This window comes from Symphodus melops, assembly GCF_947650265.1.
Source record: "Symphodus melops genome assembly, chromosome: 5".
NCBI lineage: Eukaryota > Metazoa > Chordata > Actinopteri > Labriformes > Labridae > Symphodus > Symphodus melops.
This window is the reverse complement of record NC_136695.1, coordinates 486,380-506,379: the sequence shown is the minus strand read 5'-3', so window position 1 is coordinate 506,379 and position 20,000 is coordinate 486,380. Positions and strand designations below refer to the sequence as shown.

At 48.7% G+C, this 20,000-nt stretch overlaps 2 protein-coding genes across 6 annotated transcripts in view; one reads left to right on the top strand and one right to left on the bottom strand.

Annotated features, from left to right (window-relative positions):
• Positions 1-291: 291 nt before the first annotated feature.
• LOC306823437 (retinol dehydrogenase 13) lies at positions 292-7,225 on the bottom strand. Of its 2 annotated transcripts, none has more exons than XM_079342961.1 (7): positions 7,172-7,225; positions 3,984-4,118; positions 3,712-3,903; positions 2,691-2,852; positions 2,500-2,619; positions 1,913-2,117; positions 292-601 (listed from the first exon to the last, which is right to left on the bottom strand). In XM_079342961.1, exons 3-7 carry the CDS (start codon positions 3,887-3,889, stop codon positions 496-498), a joined length of 771 nt encoding a protein of 256 aa, XP_079199087.1. In that variant the 5' UTR covers positions 3,890-3,903; positions 3,984-4,118; positions 7,172-7,225; the 3' UTR covers positions 292-495. The 2 variants fall into 2 exon arrangements, with proteins under 2 accessions (XP_079199087.1, XP_079199086.1); XM_079342960.1 differs by lacking the exon at positions 7,172-7,225 and adding an exon at positions 5,696-6,390.
• Positions 7,226-7,235: 10 nt separating this feature from the next.
• pogzb (pogo transposable element derived with ZNF domain b) overlaps positions 7,236-20,000 on the top strand; it is a 23,145-nt gene continuing 10,380 nt past the window's right edge. For 2 of the 4 annotated variants that reach the window (XM_079342958.1, XM_079342956.1), the window contains exons 1-11: positions 7,236-7,351; positions 8,473-8,591; positions 13,917-13,997; positions 14,148-14,386; positions 14,742-14,826; positions 15,323-15,484; positions 15,555-15,653; positions 15,837-16,044; positions 16,288-16,439; positions 16,746-16,993; positions 19,926-20,000. The exon at positions 19,926-20,000 is cut by the window's right edge. In XM_079342958.1, the coding sequence (XP_079199084.1) occupies positions 8,477-8,591; positions 13,917-13,997; positions 14,148-14,386; positions 14,742-14,826; positions 15,323-15,484; positions 15,555-15,653; positions 15,837-16,044; positions 16,288-16,439; positions 16,746-16,993; positions 19,926-20,000 (1,464 nt within the window). In that variant the 5' untranslated portion in view covers positions 7,236-7,351; positions 8,473-8,476. The remainder of the gene's footprint in view (positions 7,352-8,472; positions 8,592-13,916; positions 13,998-14,147; positions 14,387-14,741; positions 14,827-15,322; positions 15,485-15,554; positions 15,654-15,836; positions 16,045-16,287; positions 16,440-16,745; positions 16,994-19,925) is intronic. The other 2 variants (XM_079342957.1, XM_079342959.1) reach the window with 2 other exon arrangements.

The following is a 20,000-nucleotide window of genomic DNA, read 5'->3' as shown; positions in this document are numbered from 1 at the left end:
TGTGTGTGTGTGTGTGTGTGTGTGTGTGTATGTTGATAAATCTAACCTGTTTGAATAATCTCTTTGTCACCTTTTTCAGTCGTTTGTTTCCGTGTCCATTTAAACACATGAGAAATGATTCTCTGTGTTTCTCTCACTCTGCTGCCCCCTGCTGGTCCGTCAGCATTCTGCACCTCTCAAACACCTGCACACGTCAGGGTCTTTTTAAACTCCACTTTAAATTTCAGACAGCCAATCAGCTCTGACCAACTTCATCATCTGTCACATTTCAGAGAAATGAAGGAAGCATGCTGAAGTTTGAAAAAAAACTTCATCTTAAAACAGCAGAAAAAAAACATTCAGTTTAAACTTTATTTCAATTTTTACAAAGAAGCTGTGACATTCCTGCAGGTCAAAGGTCAAGAAAAAACATCATTCAATCAGGCACCACGTTCTCAAACACGTCATAATGAGTTCCTACGTTTATCACATAGTAATAATCTAAAAGGTCAGAGGTCAGCATGTGTCTTTTAATCCGACCAGTCGGGCGCTCTCCTCCCACAGCTTTCTCGCCACCTTGTCGTCCCGTCCCTCAGGCGCCGTTTCCTTCTCTGCACAGTCACTGAAACCACAGACAAACAGGTTCATGTGTTTTATGAGGACGTCACACAGTCACACACGGACTCTCAGTGAAACCACAGACAAACATGATCATGTGTTTTATGAGGACGTCACACAGTCACACACGGACTCAGTGAAACCACAGACAAACAGGTTCATGTGTTTTATGAGGACGTCACACAGTCACACACGGACTCAGTGAAACCACAGACAAACAGGTTCATGTGTTTTATGAGGACGTCACACAGTCACACACGGACTCAGTGAAACCACAGACAAACAGGTTCATGTGTTTTATGAGGACGTCACACAGTCACACACGGACTCTCACTGAAACCACAGACAAACATGTTCATGTGTTTTATGAGGACGTCACACAGTCACACACGGACTCAGTGAAATCTTTGAATTCTGATGTCATGAGTCCAGATTTGTTCTCTTTGATAGTCTTAGAGAGTCTTAGAGTCTTTAGACTGGTGTGGTAATGACATATTTTTGTAGGCCAACCCGAAAAAATGGCGCCGGTGGTTCCTACGTAAATTCTCCTCTGGGATTTTTGGATGATTGCAGAAAATAATCTGTGTGTCAAACACACGTTTCTGATGCTGTTTAGTTCAGCTGATAATCTTTACAGATGAACATCATTTATATGAAGTCTGAAGAGTTAATGCAGCCCAGAGAAGTAAAAAGCTAACGTTATGCTACAAGCTAACTACACCGCGGTCGGTTTATAATGACGTCACGATCGCTATGCTTCATCGATCTAATCAGCGGATTTGACAAGCTAGCTAAACGTTAGCTTAATAACAAGAGCTCTGAAAAACATGACTAGAGGCTGTAAGGAGGATTAGAGAGAGAGTTCCCAGCGTGATGACGTTTAATGTCTCCATGACAACCACTGTAGTTTCAGTTAGCTACTCGTTAGCAACCGCTGTTTAAAGTTTGCGTAAAAACTTTAAAATTCACCAGTGGGGTCTTAGCTAACGTAGTTTATCTCGTCTAACAAAACATCAACATCTCTTCAGCTTGTGTTAAACACAGACCTTATTTCAGTCTAAACACAAACACATTCAAAATCCACTTTTAGACTTTTAGAGGTTAGAACCACGGCGCTAACATGCTAACTCACTTCCTGGTTTTAGGACTCAAAACTACAGCAGTCTATAGGGCAGGTTTTAGTTTTGAAGGAGTTTAGGGGTTAAGGATCATCACGTCATTTGTTTTAAAGCTTTTGAAACTTTTTGATGCTATCAGTCAATAAAACAACAGAGATAAAACAGGTTCTGACTGAGGACCAGATCTTCATCTTTACCTGAAGTAATGTCCAGACTTCCCCTCCAAGCCCGGGGTAAGGGCACAGTACAGCGTGGTCTGACTACCCTGCCACGGGGTCTTCATGAGCAACAGGGAGGGAAGGCTCAGCAGAGTCCCCAACAGAGGGAACCAGGTGTGAACGTGACGGCCCAGCTCTGTGTGGATCACACCCGGGTGCAGACAAAACGACGACACACCACAGCCTGAAGAGGACTCAGAGAGACATTAAGGTCAGGCACAAACAGGAAGTAGAAACAACGAGTACCAGAGTCTCCTGCAGTGAGTCAGTCCCCATAGAGCTCTATGTTAAAATAAACATGTTTACAGCCTGGTGCAGTAATAGTTTGGGTCTCTAGAACTCATTTCTGTCTTTGTTCTGTACCAAGCTTAATCCTGACCGTCCCCACTTTTTACCACCAGTCACCTTAGAACTTTCTTTAATTTACATGTTAGCAGCAGTTAGCGGCTAACTGACTTCATATATTGTTTGTCATGTCTTGATTATTTTGGGGCGGCCCGTGTTCTGAAGTCCTCCTTCTGCAGAGGATGGACACTGTACAGGGTTCTTCAAAGTGTTCTTTTAACCTTTGAGTCGTCGGGCGAGTTCTCTGGAGAACAGGACGTTAGCCAGTTTGCTCTGTCTGTAGCTCTCCAGCGAGCTGTACGGCCTCCTGCTGAAGAACAGGTCGTCCAGGTCGATACGACCTGAGGAGAAACACGTCAGAACAAACAGACTATAAACATCACAGACACACTTCAGGGGTCAGAGGTCATACCCCCTCGGTGGGCGATGGAGGACACTGTGACTACACGGCTGGGGGCGGAGCTCTTCAGCATAGGAAGCAGCATATTGGTCAGCAGGAAGTGACCCAGATGATTGACAGCCAGCTGAGTCTCAAAACCGTCCTCGGTCAACCATTTTGGACACATCATCACTCCTGCAGACAGACAGGTGAGAGACAGACAGGTGAGGGAGAGACAGGTGAGAGACAGACAGGTGAGGGAGAGACAGGTGAGGGAGAGACAGGTGAGAGACAGACAGGTGAGAGACAGACAGGTGAGGGAGAGACAGGTGAGAGACAGACAGGTGAGGGAGAGACAGGTGAGGGAGAGACAGGTGAGAGACAGACAGGTGAGGGAGAGACAGGTGAGAGACAGACAGGTGAGGGAGAGACAGGTGAGAGACAGGTGAGGGAGAGACAGGTGAGAGACAGACAGGTGAGAGACAGACAGACAGTTGAGGGAGAGACAGACAGGTGAGAGACAGACAGACAGTTGACAGACAGACAGGTTAGAGACAGGTGAGAGAGAGACAGGTGAGAGACAGACAGGTGAGAGACAGACAGGTGAGAGACAGACAGACAGGTGAGAGACAGACAGACAGGTAAGAGGCAGACAGACAGGTGAGAGACAGACAGGTGAGGGACAGACAGACAGGTGAGGGACAGGGGAGAGACAGGTGAGAGAGAGACAGGTGAGGGACAGACAGACAGGTGAGAGACAGACAGACAGGTGAGGGAGAGACAGGTGAGAGACAGACAGGTGAGAGACAGACAGGTGAGAGACAGGTGAGAGACAGGTGAGAGAGAGACAGGTGAGGGACAGACAGACAGGTGAGAGACAGAGAGACAGGTGAGAGACAGACAGGTGAGAGACAGACAGACAGGTGAGAGACAGACAGGTGAGAGACAGACAGACAGGTGAGAGACAGAGAGACAGGTGAGAGACAGACAGGTGAGAGACAGACAGACAGGTGAGAGACAGAGAGACAGGTGAGAGAGAGACAGGTGAGATCACCTGCATTGTTGATGAGGAGGTCCAGTCTGTCTTCACTGTCGATGAAATCTTTAGCGAACTGTTGGACGGAGTAAACCGAGGCCAGGTCCAGGTGTCTGATCACCACGTTCCCGTTACCTGTTGAACGACGGATCTCCTCTGCTGCCTGCTCCGCTCGGGTCAGGTCCCTGCACGCCATCACCACCCGGGCCCCTACAACAAATCAAACACACCCATCATACGTGCAGAAAGCCGTCTATGTCCCCACATTGTGCGTCCTCACACACTCTGACCTCTGCGTGCCAGATCTCTGCTCGTCTCTTTGCCGATGCCCGTGTTTGCTCCGGTGATCAGAACCGTCTTCCCGTCCAGACGCACTGAACAGTGACACACTCCACCTGCAATCCACCTCCTCAGCACGGCCACACCTGAAACACACACACAGGTGAACTGCAGCGCCCCCTCTGGTCACTCAGTATGGAGGGGAAGCGTTAATGTCTCGCTCTCACACACTGATGGTAGAGGCTGCTGCAGAGTCCATCAGTATGAACTCATCTATTCATACACATTCACACACTGATGGTAGAGGCTGCTGCAGAGTCCATCAGTATGAACTCATCCATTCATACACATTCACACACTGATGGTAGAGGCTGCAGCAGAGTCCATCAGTATGAACTCATCCATTCATACACATTCACTCACTGATGGTAGAGGCTGCTGCAGAGTCCATCAGTATGAACTCATCCATTCACACACATTCACACACTGATGGTAGAGGCTGCTGCAGAGTCCATCAGTATGAACTCATCCATTCATACACATTCACACACTGATGGTAGAGGCTGCAGCAGAGTAAAGAGTCCATCAGTATGAACTCATCCATTCATACACATTCACACACTGATGGTAGAGGCTGCTGCAGAGTAAAGAGTCCATCAGTATGAACTCATCCATTCATACACATTCACACACTGATGGTAGAGGCTGCTGCAGAGTAAAGAGTCCATCAGTATGAACTCATCCATTCATACACATTCACACACTGATGGTAGAGGCTGCTGCAGAGTCCATCAGTATGAACTCATCCATTCACACACATTCACACACTGATGGTAGAGGCTGCTGCAGAGTCCATCAGTATGAACTCATCCATTCATACACATTCACACACTGATGGTAGAGGCTGCAGCAGAGTAAAGAGTCCATCAGTATGAACTCATCCATTCATACACATTCACACACTGATGGTAGAGGCTGCTGCAGAGTAAAGAGTCCATCAGTATGAACTCATCCATTCATACACATTCACACACTGATGGTAGAGGCTGCTGCAGAGTCCATCAGTATGAACTCATCCATTCATACACATTCACACACTGATGGTAGAGGCTGCAGCAGAGTAAAGAGTCCATCAGTATGAACTCATCCATTCATACACATTCACACACTGATGGTAGAGGCTGCTGCAGAGTAAAGAGTCCATCAGTATGAACTCATCCATTCATACACATTCACACACTGATGGTAGAGGCTGCTCCAGAGTCCATCAGTGTTTCTTATTATTTGACCCTCCTCCATGTTGTCGCTGTGATTAATAGTAAAGGAGAACAAACCTTGATGACTAAGCACACAGTTACATAACACACTGGATGATTACCCCTGCAGCAGTCAGTGCACACACACACACACACACATGCACACACACATGCACACACACATACACACACACATACACACACACACACACACACATGCACACACTGTGTTGTGTGGGGTTGTCATGACTCCATCATTTAAAGCTTGAACATGATGATAGAAGCGTCAGGAGTTCCCTCCACCTCTCTGATGAAACGCAGCTTTCTGCTCAAACAATCGTTCACAGTAAATGTTGACGACTTTAATCCAGTTATTTTTAATCTCTCAGCTTTAAACATCTTCAAACATGAAGAATCCAGAAATCCTCCAACTGAACAAAGTGTGCACGCAGCAGGTCAATGCTTACAGATCAAAGTGACACCCAGCAGAGCTCCACACTTCAACAGCAGACCCCCCTGGCCCTCCTCCCCCGGCCCAGGGTCCGAGCCCGGGGCAACGCTGCCAGGCCATGGCTGCACCAGGAACCCTCCCGGAGCTGAAGACCTCATCCTCGCAGGTCAGAGCGGACTGAAGAGGGCCGAGCCGGGCCGGGCCGGAGAGCGGGGAGGGGGAGGGGACAGATTAAGACAGATTAGAGCAGATTACCCCCCACGCAGAGACTTTAGGCCGAACATGGACCGGAAGGATCAGGGCTGCAGGAACCACAGACCATGTCAGGAAACAGATTAGTGATCAGGCTCATGGACACAATAATCTCTCATGTATTTACATCAGTTTGTGTCCTGATGTGTTTACAAACACAACAGAACTTTGGATGTTCATCCGTCCCGTTTTTATTACTACTCTGAAAAGAAGACAAAAAGTGACCAATCAGCAGCCTCCGTGTTGAACAATGAGGACGGTGCTGAAAACTGCACTTCCTCCAGTGTCCACCAGAGGCTGTCTGCAAAACAATAGACTGTTTTGTTTGGATGTTGTGTTCAGGGGGTTTGGAGCTGCAGCACGCCCTCTTGTGGTCACAGCAGGTCACATGACCAGCTGCAGTGATGGCACAGTGTCGGAGCTCACCCAGCAGGTTCAGCAGTTTGTGTCCGTTTAAGGATTGAACAGTGTGTTTGTGATGAGGGGGACGTAAATGTCTCTGATGTCCTGGTACAGAGGACAGCTGGTTAAAAAGCGCAGCTCTGCTTCCACTTCCTGTTGGGTGCAGACTCGGTCCTCTTTGGGGATCCAGGTCTGTGGGTGGCGTCCTCTCTGGAAGGCGAGGTCAGGCGCACTTTCTTTGAAGTGCTTCGAACATTTCCATTTCTTTCTCTCCATGAAGAATCCAAACATGTGCTGTTGGAGGCGGTTACTGAGTTTAGTTCTGGTCAGGTTGAGAGTCAGGGCCCGGGTCTGGGAGAACCTGATCCAGGTTCTGTTGTAGGCTTTCTTTGGTCAGAGTGTGACAGGGGGAGACCTGGTGCTGAGACTCATTCATGTGTTAAAGAGGGCTGGACTTGAGTACCTGGACTTGAGTACCTGGACTTTAGAACCTAGACTTGAGTACCTGGACTTGAGTACCTGGACTTGAGTACCTGGACTTTAGCAAGAACAGTAAACGGCTGACTGTGACGTCACTACAGTTGTTCATCTTTTGGGGTTTTTGTTGTTCTATTTATTTCTTGTCGTGACGTCACTGCACAAGCCCCGCCCCTCTGGTAGCTACACAACAAAAGCAAAATGGCGTGGTGCTCTGACAATGTGCAGCTGTTGTGTTGACGTGTTGTTGTTGTTGTTGTTGTTTATTGTTGTCTGGGCGCACCGGAGCCCACCCCCTCCCGGACCGGTCTGACCCCCCTCATACACCGACTTCAGTCCCACCGAAAGGATTTATACCAACCAATCAGAGGCCGCGCTGTCTGAGCGGAGATGACGTCAGAGCGTTGTTGGCCAAACACAGTCTGTGACACGGAAAGCAGGCGGAAGTCCCGCCCCCTCCTCTGCACCTCCTGAACCGAAGCGCGCCGTGAGAAGAACCGAGCCGTTCCGGACCGAGCTGTCCTGTTCACAGCTCCAGCAGGTAAGAACCATGCTGGACCGGTCCGTTCCGGTCCGTTCCGGTCTCACCTGCACTCCTGTCCCGCTGGTCCCGTTAGGACCCGTTCGGACCCGCAGGGAGCGCGTGTTCTGTTTGTGTGTGCAGCCGCCGGAGGGGCTGACTCGGGTCTGTGTCCACACTGACCCGGGTTAACTGAGCCCTGTGAGGGGTTCTGCACTTGAAGAGTCCTCCCGGTCCGACAGGAGCGCTCCTCCTGCGGGTAGAGCAACACAAAGCCCGGGGAGGAGCGCCCCCTGCGGCCGCAGCGCTGCACTGCACACACAAGGCTCCCTGCTGCTGCTGTGACAATAAACTTTATTTATAAAGAGCAGATGAACACACGTGACGTGTTCAGTGTCATCAGGCTGCAGGTCAGCTGAAATCTCCACACTGGCTGTAACCATGACAACCACAGACACGTGTGACCACGGCGTCCGCTCACAGGAAGCTGCTCTAAATCACAGTTCATATCCTCGTGTGACGTTTAGGGACAGACATGACGTACGACTCCTGAGGTCACCTGACAGGTCACCTGCACGCCACCTCTACCGTCTCTACAGACTGTCTGCACGCCACCTCTACCGTCTCTACAGACCGTCTGCACGCCACCTCTACAGACTGTCTGCACTCCACCTCTACAGACTGTCTGCACGCCACCTCTACAGACTGTCTGCACGCCACCTCTACAGACTGTCTGCACGCCACCTCTACAGACTGTCTGCACGCCACCTCTACAGACTGTCTGCACGCCACCTCTACAGACTGTCTGCACGCCACCTCTACAGACTGTCTGCACGCCACCTCTACAGACTGTCTGCACGCCACCTCTACAGACTGTCTGCACGCCACCTCTACAGACTGTCTGCACGCCACCTCTACCATCTCCGTGCTCTAATCGACCTGCTGCGTCCTGTTCATCTACACGCTGCTCTGATACAAACACACTGATTCTCTTTATAGAGACAGAGAGGACTCTGCTGCTGCGTCCTATAGAGTGACTCAGCTTCCAGCCAATCACAGCACAGGAGGGTGGAACTAAGCAGGGGGTGATGATGATGATAATGATGAGTGTCATGATGTCGACTGTCTTGTGGTTTCCATAGCAACATGGATACAGAGTTGTTCATGGAGTGTGAGGAGGAGGAGCTGGAGCCATGGCAACAGGTGGACGACAGCGTGGAAGAGGACGAGATGGAGTTCATGGAGAGTTACTGTGAGCCAAGTGAGAACAACACACACACACACACACACACACACACTGTAACACACAAACTGTAACACACACACACACACTGTAACACACAAACTGTAACACACACACACACTGTAACACACAAACTGTAATACACACACTGTAACACACACTGTAACACACACTGTAACACACACTGTAACACACACACACACACTGTAACACACACACACTGTAACACACACTGTAACACACACACACACTGTAACACACTGTAACACACACACACACTGTAACACACACACACTGTAACACACACACACTGTAACACACACACACACACTGTAACACACAAACTGTAACACACACTGTAACACACACACACACACTGTAACACACACACTGTAACACACACACACTGTAACACACACACACACTGTAACACACAAACTGTAACACACACTGTAACACACACACACACACTGTAACACACACACACACACACTGTAACACACACACACACACTGTAACACACACACACTGTAACACACACACTGTAACACTACACACTGTAACACACACACTGTAACACAAACTGTAACACACACTGTAACACACCCTGTAACACACACACACACACACACACACACACACACACTGTAACACACACACACTGTAACACACACACTGTAACACTACACACTGTAACACACACACTGTAACACAAACTGTAACACACACTGTAACACACCCTGTAACACACACACACACACACACACACACACACTGTAACACACACACACTGTAACACACACACTGTAACACACACTGTAACACACACACTGTAACACACACACTGTAACACACACACTGTAACACACACACAAACTGTAACACACACACTCTGTAACACACACACACTGTAACACTACACACTGTAACACACACACTGTAACACACACACACTGTAACACACACACACTGTAACACACACACACTGTAACACTACACACTGTAACACACACACACTGTAACACACACACACTGTAACACACAAACTGTAACACACACACACTGTAACACACACTGTAACACACAAACTGTAACACACACACACACTGTAACACACACTGTAACACACACACTGTAACACACACACTGTAACACACACACACTGTAGCACACACACACACTGTAACACACAAACTGTAACACACACACTGTAACACACACTGTAACACACACACTGTAACACACACACACTGTAACACACACTGTAACACACACTGTAACACACACTGTAACACACACACACTGTAACACACACAAACTGTAACACACACACTCTGTAACACACACACACACTGTAACACACAAACTGTAACACACACTGTAACACACACACTGTAACACACACACACTGTAACACTACACACTGTAACACACACTGTAACACACTACACACTGTAACACACACACTGTAACACACACACTGTAACACACACACACACACACTGTAACACACAAACTGTAACACACACACACTGTAACACACACTGTAACACACAAACTGTAACACACACACACTGTAACACACACTGTAACACACACACTGTAACACACACACTGTAACACACACACTGTAACACACACACACTGTAGCACACACACACTGTAACACACAAACTGTAACACACACACTGTAACACACACTGTAACACACACTGTAACACACACACTGTAACACACACACACTGTAACACACACTGTAACACACACACTGTAACACACACACACTGTAACACTACACACTGTAACACACACACACTGTAACACACACAAACTGTAACACACACAAACTGTAACACACACACACTCTGTAACACACACACTGTAACACACACACACTGTAACACACACACACTGTAACACTACACACTGTAACACACACACACTGTAACACACACACACACACACTGTAACACACACACACTGTAACACACACACTGTAACACACACACACACTGTAACACACACACACTGTAACACACACACTGTAACACTACACACTGTAACACACACACACTGTAACACACACACACTGTAACACACACACACACACACTGTAACACACAAACTGTAACACACACACAGTGTAACACACACTGTAACACACAAACTGTAACACACACTGTAACACTACACACTGTAACACACACACACTGTAACACACAAACTGTAACACACACACTCTGTAACACACACACTAACACTACACACTGTAACACACACTGTAACACTACACACTGTAACACACACACTGTAACACACACTGTAACACTACACACTGTAACACACACACACTGTAACACACACACACTGTAACACACACACACACTGTAACACACACACACTGTAACACACTACACACTGTAACACACACACTGTAACACACACACACTGTAACACACACACACACACACTGTAACACACAAACTGTAACACACACACACTGTAACACACACTGTAACACACAAACTGTAACACACACACACTGTAACACACACTGTAACACACACACACTGTAACACACACACTGTAACACACACACTGTAACACACACACACTGTAGCACACACACACTGTAACACACAAACTGTAACACACACACTGTAACACACACTGTAACACACACTGTAACACACACACTGTAACACACACACACTGTAACACACACACACTGTAACACTACACACTGTAACACACACACACTGTAACACACACACACACACACACTGTAACACACACACACTGTAGCACACACACACTGTAACACACACACTGTAACACACACACACTGTAACACACACTGTAACACACACACTGTAACACACACACACTGTAACACTACACACTGTAACACACACACACACTGTAACACACACAAACTGTAACACACACAAACTGTAACACACACACACTCTGTAACACACACACTGTAACACACACACACTGTAACACACACACACTGTAACACTACACACTGTAACACACACACACTGTAACACACACACACACACACACTGTAACACACACACACTGTAACACACACTGTAACACACACACACACTGTAACACACACACACTGTAACACACACACTGTAACACTACACACTGTAACACACACACACTGTAACACACACACACTGTAACACACACACACACTGTAACACACAAACTGTAACACACACACAGTGTAACACACACTGTAACACACAAACTGTAACACACACTGTAACACTACACACTGTAACACACACACACTGTAACACACAAACTGTAACACACACACTCTGTAACACACACACTGTAACACTACACACTGTAACACACACTGTAACACTACACACTGTAACACACACACTGTAACACACACTGTAACACTACACACTGTAACACACACACACTGTAACACACACACACTGTAACACACACACACACTGTAACACACACACACTGTAACACACTACACACTGTAACACACACACTGTAACACACACACACTGTAACACACACACACACACTGTAACACACAAACTGTAACACACACACACTGTAACACACACTGTAACACACAAACTGTAACACACACACACTGTAACACACACACTGTAACACACACACTGTAACACACACACACTGTAGCACACACACACTGTAACACACACTGTAACACACACACTGTAACACACACACACTGTAACACACACTGTAACACACACACACTGTAACACTACACACTGTAACACACACACACTGTAACACACACAAACTGTAACACACACAAACTGTAACACACACACACTCTGTAACACACACACTGTAACACACACACACTGTAACACACACACACTGTAACACACACACACTGTAACACTACACACTGTAACACACACACACTGTAACACACACACACACACACTGTAACACACACACACTGTAACACACACACACTGTAACACACACACACACTGTAACACACACACACTGTAACACACACACTGTAACACTACACACTGTAACACACACACACTGTAACACACACACACACACTGTAACACACAAACTGTAACACACACACACTGTAACACACACACACTGTAACACTACACACTGTAACACACACACACTGTAACACACACACACACACACTGTAACACACACACACTGTAACACACACACACTGTAACACACACACACACTGTAACACACACACACTGTAACACACACACTGTAACACTACACACTGTAACACACACACACTGTAACACACACACACACTGTAACACACAAACTGTAACACACACACAGTGTAACACACACTGTAACACACAAACTGTAACACACACTGTAACACTACACACTGTAACACACACACACTGTAACACACAAACTGTAACACACACACTCTGTAACACACACACTGTAACACTACACACTGTAACACACACTGTAACACTACACACTGTAACACACACACTGTAACACACACTGTAACACTACACACTGTAACACACACACACTGTAACACACACACACTGTAACACACACACACACTGTAACACACACACACTGTAACACTACACACTGTAACACACACACTGTAACACACACACACTGTAACACACACACACACTGTAACACACAAACTGTAACACACACACACTGTAACACACACTGTAACACACAAACTGTAACACACACACACTGTAACACACACTGTAACACTACACACTGTAACACACACACACTGTAACACACAAACTGTAACACACACTCTGTAACACACACACTGTAACACTACACACTGTAACACACACACTGTAACACACACTGTAACACTACACACTGTAACACACACACACACTGTAACACACAAACTGTAACACACACACTGTAACACACACTGTAACACACAAACTGTAACACACACACACTGTAACACACACTGTAACACTACACACTGTAACACACACTGTAACACTACACACTGTAACACACACACACACTGTAACACACACACTGTAACACACACACTGTAACACGCACACACTGTAACACACACACACTGTAACACACACACACACACACTGTAACACACACACACTGTAACACACACACACACACACTGTAACACACACACACACACACACACACACACACTGTAACTTGTAATTTCAGACACAATCAGGTTTGTGAAGATATTCCAGAAAATTATCAGGTCACTTTCCTGTGCTTTGATGACGTGTGTGTGTGTGTGTGTGTGTGTGTGTGTGTGTGTGTGTGTTTATCTAGTGGAGGACTCTCTCTCTCCACTGTCTGCCTCTGGGACTCCGCCCCCAAGCTCCCCTCCATCCAGTACACCTGCTCCAACAGGTAGGTGTGTGTGTGTGTGTGTGTGTGTGTGTGTGTGTGTGTGTGTGTGTGTGTGTGTGTGTGTGTGTGTGTGTGTGTGTGTGTGTGTGTGTGTGTGTGTGTGTGTGTGTCAAACTTTCTCTCTTAATAAACGTTGTGTTTTGTTCTCAGCTCGTTCTCCTCAGCTCGTCTCTGTCATGCCTCACCTTCCTCCCTCCTCCATCAACTCTTCTTCATCTTCAGTGCCCCCCCTCCCCTCCTCCTCCTCCTCCTCCACATGTGTGTCTTCAGCCCCGCCCCACATGGCTCAAGCCCAGCCCCTCATCCTTACACAGACAGCAGGGGGGACCTTCCTCCTCCCAGCAGGCGCGGGTTCCGGCAACGCCACGCCCTTCCTCTTCACCACACAGGTATGAAAACAAAGGCACCCAGTGCTTCTCTGCCGGGGGCTTCAGGCCGACAGCACACGTTACAAGGTGGCTGTAAACATAGCCTCTGCCTCAGCACTGTGGAGGTCAATGTGTCCACACCGACACGCCCAAACTGTCAGAAATATGGTTCACACACTTCCTGTTTGTCTTTGTGTCCTGTGACATCACTGTCAGCAGAAGCGTCTTATTGGTCAGTTGTCTCACTGAACATGTTGCTCTGAGACTTTCATGACGGTGGCGCTCCGCATCACTATGAAAAAGAATAATAAACACAAAGATATTTTCTTATTGGTTGTCTGGCTGTGATGTCACACCTGTGTGTGTCTTTGTACAGGGTTTCCCAGTGATGAACCACGGCACGCCTCTTCTGCTGAACCTGCAGCCGGGTCAGACGATGCAGCCGCTCACGCTCATCCAGTGTACGACGCCGAGCTCCACCCACATCTGACCAATCACACACCTGATCATCAATCACACACCTGATCATCAAACACACACCCGACCAATCACACACCTGAGCCCACACACCTGACCAATCACACACCTGACCAATCACACACCTGACCAATCACACATCTGACCAATCACACACCTGACCACCAATCACACATCTGATCAATCACACACCTGACCAATCACACACCTGACCAATCACACACCTGATCACCAATCACACACCTGACCAATCACACACCTGACCAATCACACACCTGACCAATCACACACCTGACCAATCACACACCTGATCACCAATCACACACCTGACCAATCACACATCTGATCAATCACACACCTGACCAATCACACACCTGACCAATCACACACCTGATCACCAATCACACACCTGATCAGTCACACACCTGAGCCCACACACCTGATGTGATTATTGATTAGAGCTGTTTCCTGTCCACACAGCACCCTCATTGGGTCAGTTGGTACGTCCCAGTGTGGGCGTGTCCCCAGGACAGACCAGAACAGGCCCTGCCCCCTCAAGAGGCCCCATCCAGCCTGGCTCCGCCTTCACAGCCATGCAGCTACCCACCACGCTGACCATCCGCACCAGCACGCCGGGCTCTGGTCAGTTCCTGGGAGGTGATCTGATTGGTTGAACCTTGAATTGATTGATAAGTTTTCTTTTCGTTTACAGTGAACTTGCAGATGGCCAACTCCCTGAAGCTGGCAGGATCCCCCGCCCTTCCCTCCGGCTCGGCCAATGGCGTCTCCACAGTGATGTCATTCACCACAGGTATGATGTCACACTTTTGTGATGGGTGAAGGGGCGGGGTCAACCTGCAGCACTTTTCCTCTGCTCGTCAAGGCCGAGTCATCAGTGCTCAAGTCCAAGTCAGTCCACTGATGACTCGACTGACTCGTGTCGTGACGAGTTGCCATGGTTACCCTTTCATGACTGTGTCTTATGTGTCACCAGCTCCTGACTCCTCCCCTTCTGTGGTCACGACCTCCAGTGTGACCTCTGCGCAGACCTCCAACCCCCCCCGGGTGGTGATGAGTGTGGAGGAGTTTTATTACGGGACTCATGAAGGCGACCTGAGTCTGAGGAAGCCACACCCACTGGGGATCAAAACCTCCACCTTTACCTGTCAGATCTGCAATCACCTGGCCCAGAACAACCTGAGGTGAGGTCATGTACCTGCACGCACACACACACACACACACACACACACACACACACACACACACACACACACACACACACACACACGTGGACGCCGTGTGCTCACCATAACAGAATTTAAACTTTGTTGTGATTCCATGTCTGTTTCCATGGCGACACAAGTTGCACATGTTTTGGCAGGGGTTCATATCATGTTACGTGTGTGTGTGTGTGTGTGTGTGTGTGTGTGTGTGTGTGTTTATAGGTTGATGCAGCACACGCTCCTGCACTCTGAGCTGGCTGGAGGAGGAGATGCTGATCTGAGGAGTTGTTGTAAGTCTTGTTATCGTCAGTTCTCGTCTCCAGCTCAGCTGAGGAGTCACCAGGACCAGGTGCACGGCCCCACCCTCTCCTCCTGTAAGAACCACACACACCTGGAATATCACATGTGTGTTCTGGACCTCCCCCCTCTTCACTTGGACTTGACTCTGTGCTCGCCTCTCTCTCTCTCTCTGTCCCTCTCTCTCTCTCTCTCTCTCTCTCTCTCTCTCTCTCTCTCTCTCTCTCCCTCTCCCTCTCCCTCTCTCTCTCTCTCTCTCTCTCTCTCTCTCTCTCTCTCTCTCCCTCTCCCTCTCCCTCTCTCTCTCTCTCTCTCTCTGTCTCTCTCTCTCTCTCTCTCTCTCTCTCTCTCTCTCTCTCTCTCTCTCTCTCTCTCTCCCTCAGGTATGTGTCGTATTTGTGAGTGGGCGTTCGATAACGAGCCAGCCTTCCTGAACCACATGAAGTCTAACCACAAACCAGGTGAGATGCCCTTCATCTGCCAGGTGTGTTCGTACCGCTCGTCCTTCTACTCGGACGTCATCCAGCACTTCACCAGCTTCCACCGAGACTCTCGCTTCCTGCTGTGCGTCTTCTGTCTGAAGGTGACCAGGAACCCCGCCAGCTACCAGCAACACCTGCTGAGACACCAGGTAACCCCCCTCACCTTTAATCCCTGAGACACCAGGTAACTTCACTCACCTTTAATCCCTGAGACACCAGGTAACCCCCCACACCTTTAATCCCTGAGACACCAGGTAACCCCCCACACCTTTAATCCCTGAGACACCAGGTAACTTCACTCACCTTTAATCCCTGAGACACCAGGTAACCCCCCACACCTTTAATCCCTGAGACACCAGGTAACTTCACTCACCTTTAATCCCTGAGACACCAGGTAACTTCACTCACCTTTAATCCCTGAGACACCAGGTAACCCCCCACACCTTTAATCCCTGAGACACCAGGTAACCCCCCACACCTTTAATCCCTGAGACACCAGGTAACCCCCCACACCTTTAATCCCTCAGACACTAGGTAACCCCCCACACCTTTAATCCCTGAGACGCCAGGCAACCTTCCACACCTTTAATCCCTGAGACACCAGGTAACCCCCCACACCTTTAATCCCTGAGACACCAGGTAACCCCCCACACCTTTAATCCCTGAGACACCAGGTAACCCCCCTCACCTTTAATCCCTGAGACACCAGGTAACCCCCCTCACCTTTAATCCCTGAGACACCAGGTAACCCCCCACACCTTTAATCCCTGAGACACCAGGTAACCCCCCACACCTTTAATCCCTGAGACACCAGGTAACCCCCCACACCTTTAATCCCTGAGACACCAGGTAACCCCCCACACCTTTAATCCCTGAGACACCAGGTAACCCCCCTCACCTTTAATCCCTGAGACACCAGGTAACCCCCCACACCTTTAATCCCTCAGACACCAGGTAACCCCCCACACCTTTAATCCCTCAGACACTAGGTAACCCCCCACACCTTTAATCCCTGAGACACCAGGTAACCCCCCTCACCTTTAATCCCTGAGACACCAGGTAACCCCCCACACCTTTAATCCCTCAGACACCAGGTAACCCCCCACACCTTTAATCCCTCAGACACTAGGTAACCCCCCACACCTTTAATCCCTGAGACGCCAGGCAACCTTCCACACCTTTAATCCCTGAGACACCAGGTAACCCCCCACACCTGTAATCCCTGAGACACCAGGTAACCCCCCCTCAACTTTAATCCCTGAGACACCAGGTAACTTTCCACACCTTTAATCCCTGAGACACCAGGTAACCCCCCACACCTTTAATCCCTGAGACACCAGGTAACCCCCCCACAACCTTAATCCCTCAGACACCAGGTAACCCCCCACACCTTTAATCCCTGAGACACCAGGTAACCCCCCCTCAATTTTAATCCCTGAGACACCAGGTAACCCCCCCTCAACTTTAATCCCTGAGACACTAGGTAACCCCCCACACCTTTAATCCCTGAGACGCCAGGCAACCTTCCACACCTTTAATCCCTGAGACACCAGGTAACCCCCCACACCTTTAATCCCTGAGACGCCAGGCAACCTTCCACACCTTTAATCCCTGAGACACCAGGTAACCCCCCACACCTTTAATCCCTGAGACACCAGGTAACCCCCCCCTCAACTTTAATCCCTGAGACATTAGGTAACTTTCCACACCTTTAATCCCTGAGACACCAGGTAACCCCCCACACCTTTAATCCCTGAGACGCCAGGTAACCCCCCTCACCTTTAATCCCTCAGACACCAGGTAACCTCCCACACCTTTAATCCCTGAGACACCAGGTAACCCCCCACACCTTTAATCCCTGAGACGCCAGGTAACCCCCCACACCTTTAATCCCTGAGACGCCAGGTAACCTTCCACACCTTTAATCCCTGAGACACCAGGTAACCTTCCACACCTTTAATCCCTGAGACACCAGGTAACCCCCCACACCTTTAATCCCTGAGACACCAGGTAACCCCCCACACCTTTAATCCCTGAGACGCCAGGTAACCTTCCACACCTTTAATCCCTGAGACACCAGGTAACCCCCCTCACCTTTAATCCCTCAGACACCAGGTAACCCCCCACACCTTTAATCCCTGAGACGCCAGGTAACCCCCCACACCTTTAATCCCTGAGACGCCAGGTAACCCCCCTCACCTTTAATCCCTGAGACACCAGGTAACCCCCCTCACCTTTAATCCCTCAGACACCAGGTAACCTCCCACACCTTTAATCCCTCAGACGCCAGGTAACCTTCCACACCTTTAATCCCTGAGACACCAGGTAACCCCCCACACCTTTAATCCCTGAGACACCAGGTAACCCCCCTCACCTTTAATCCCTCAGACACCAGGTAACCTCCCACACCTTTAATCCCTCAGACGCCAGGTAACCCCCCTCACCTTTAATCCCTGAGACACCAGGTAACCCCCCTCACCTTTAATCCCTGAGACACCAGGTAACCCTCCTCACCTTTAATCCCTGAGACACCAGGTAACCCCCCACACCTTTAATCCCTGAGACACCAGGTAACCCCCCTCACCTTTAATCCCTGAGACACCAGGTAACCTCCCACACCTTTAATCCCTGAGACACCAGGTAACCCCCCACACCTTTAATCCCTGAGACACCAGGTAACGTCCCACACCTTTAATCCCTGAGACACCAGGTAACCCCCCACACCTTTAATCCCTGAGACACCAGGTAACCTCACTCACCTTTAATCCCTGAGACACCAGGTAACCCCCCACACCTTTAATCCCTGAGACACCAGGTAACCCCCCCTCACCTTTAATCCCTGAGACACCAGGTAACCTCCCACACCTTTAATCCCTGAGACACCAGGTAACCCCCCACACCTTTAATCCCTGAGACACCAGGTAACCTCACTCACCTTTAATCCCTGAGACACCAGGTAACCCCCCACACCTTTAATCCCTGAGACACCAGGTAACCCCCCACACCTTTAATCCCTGAGACACCAGGTAACCTCACTCACCTGTAACATCAGTAGGTAACCTCTTTGTGTCTCTGTCTCAGGTGAACCAGGCCTTTCACTGTAACAGGTGTCGTCTGCAGTTCGTCTTCCTGAAAGATAAGATGCAGCACAAAATG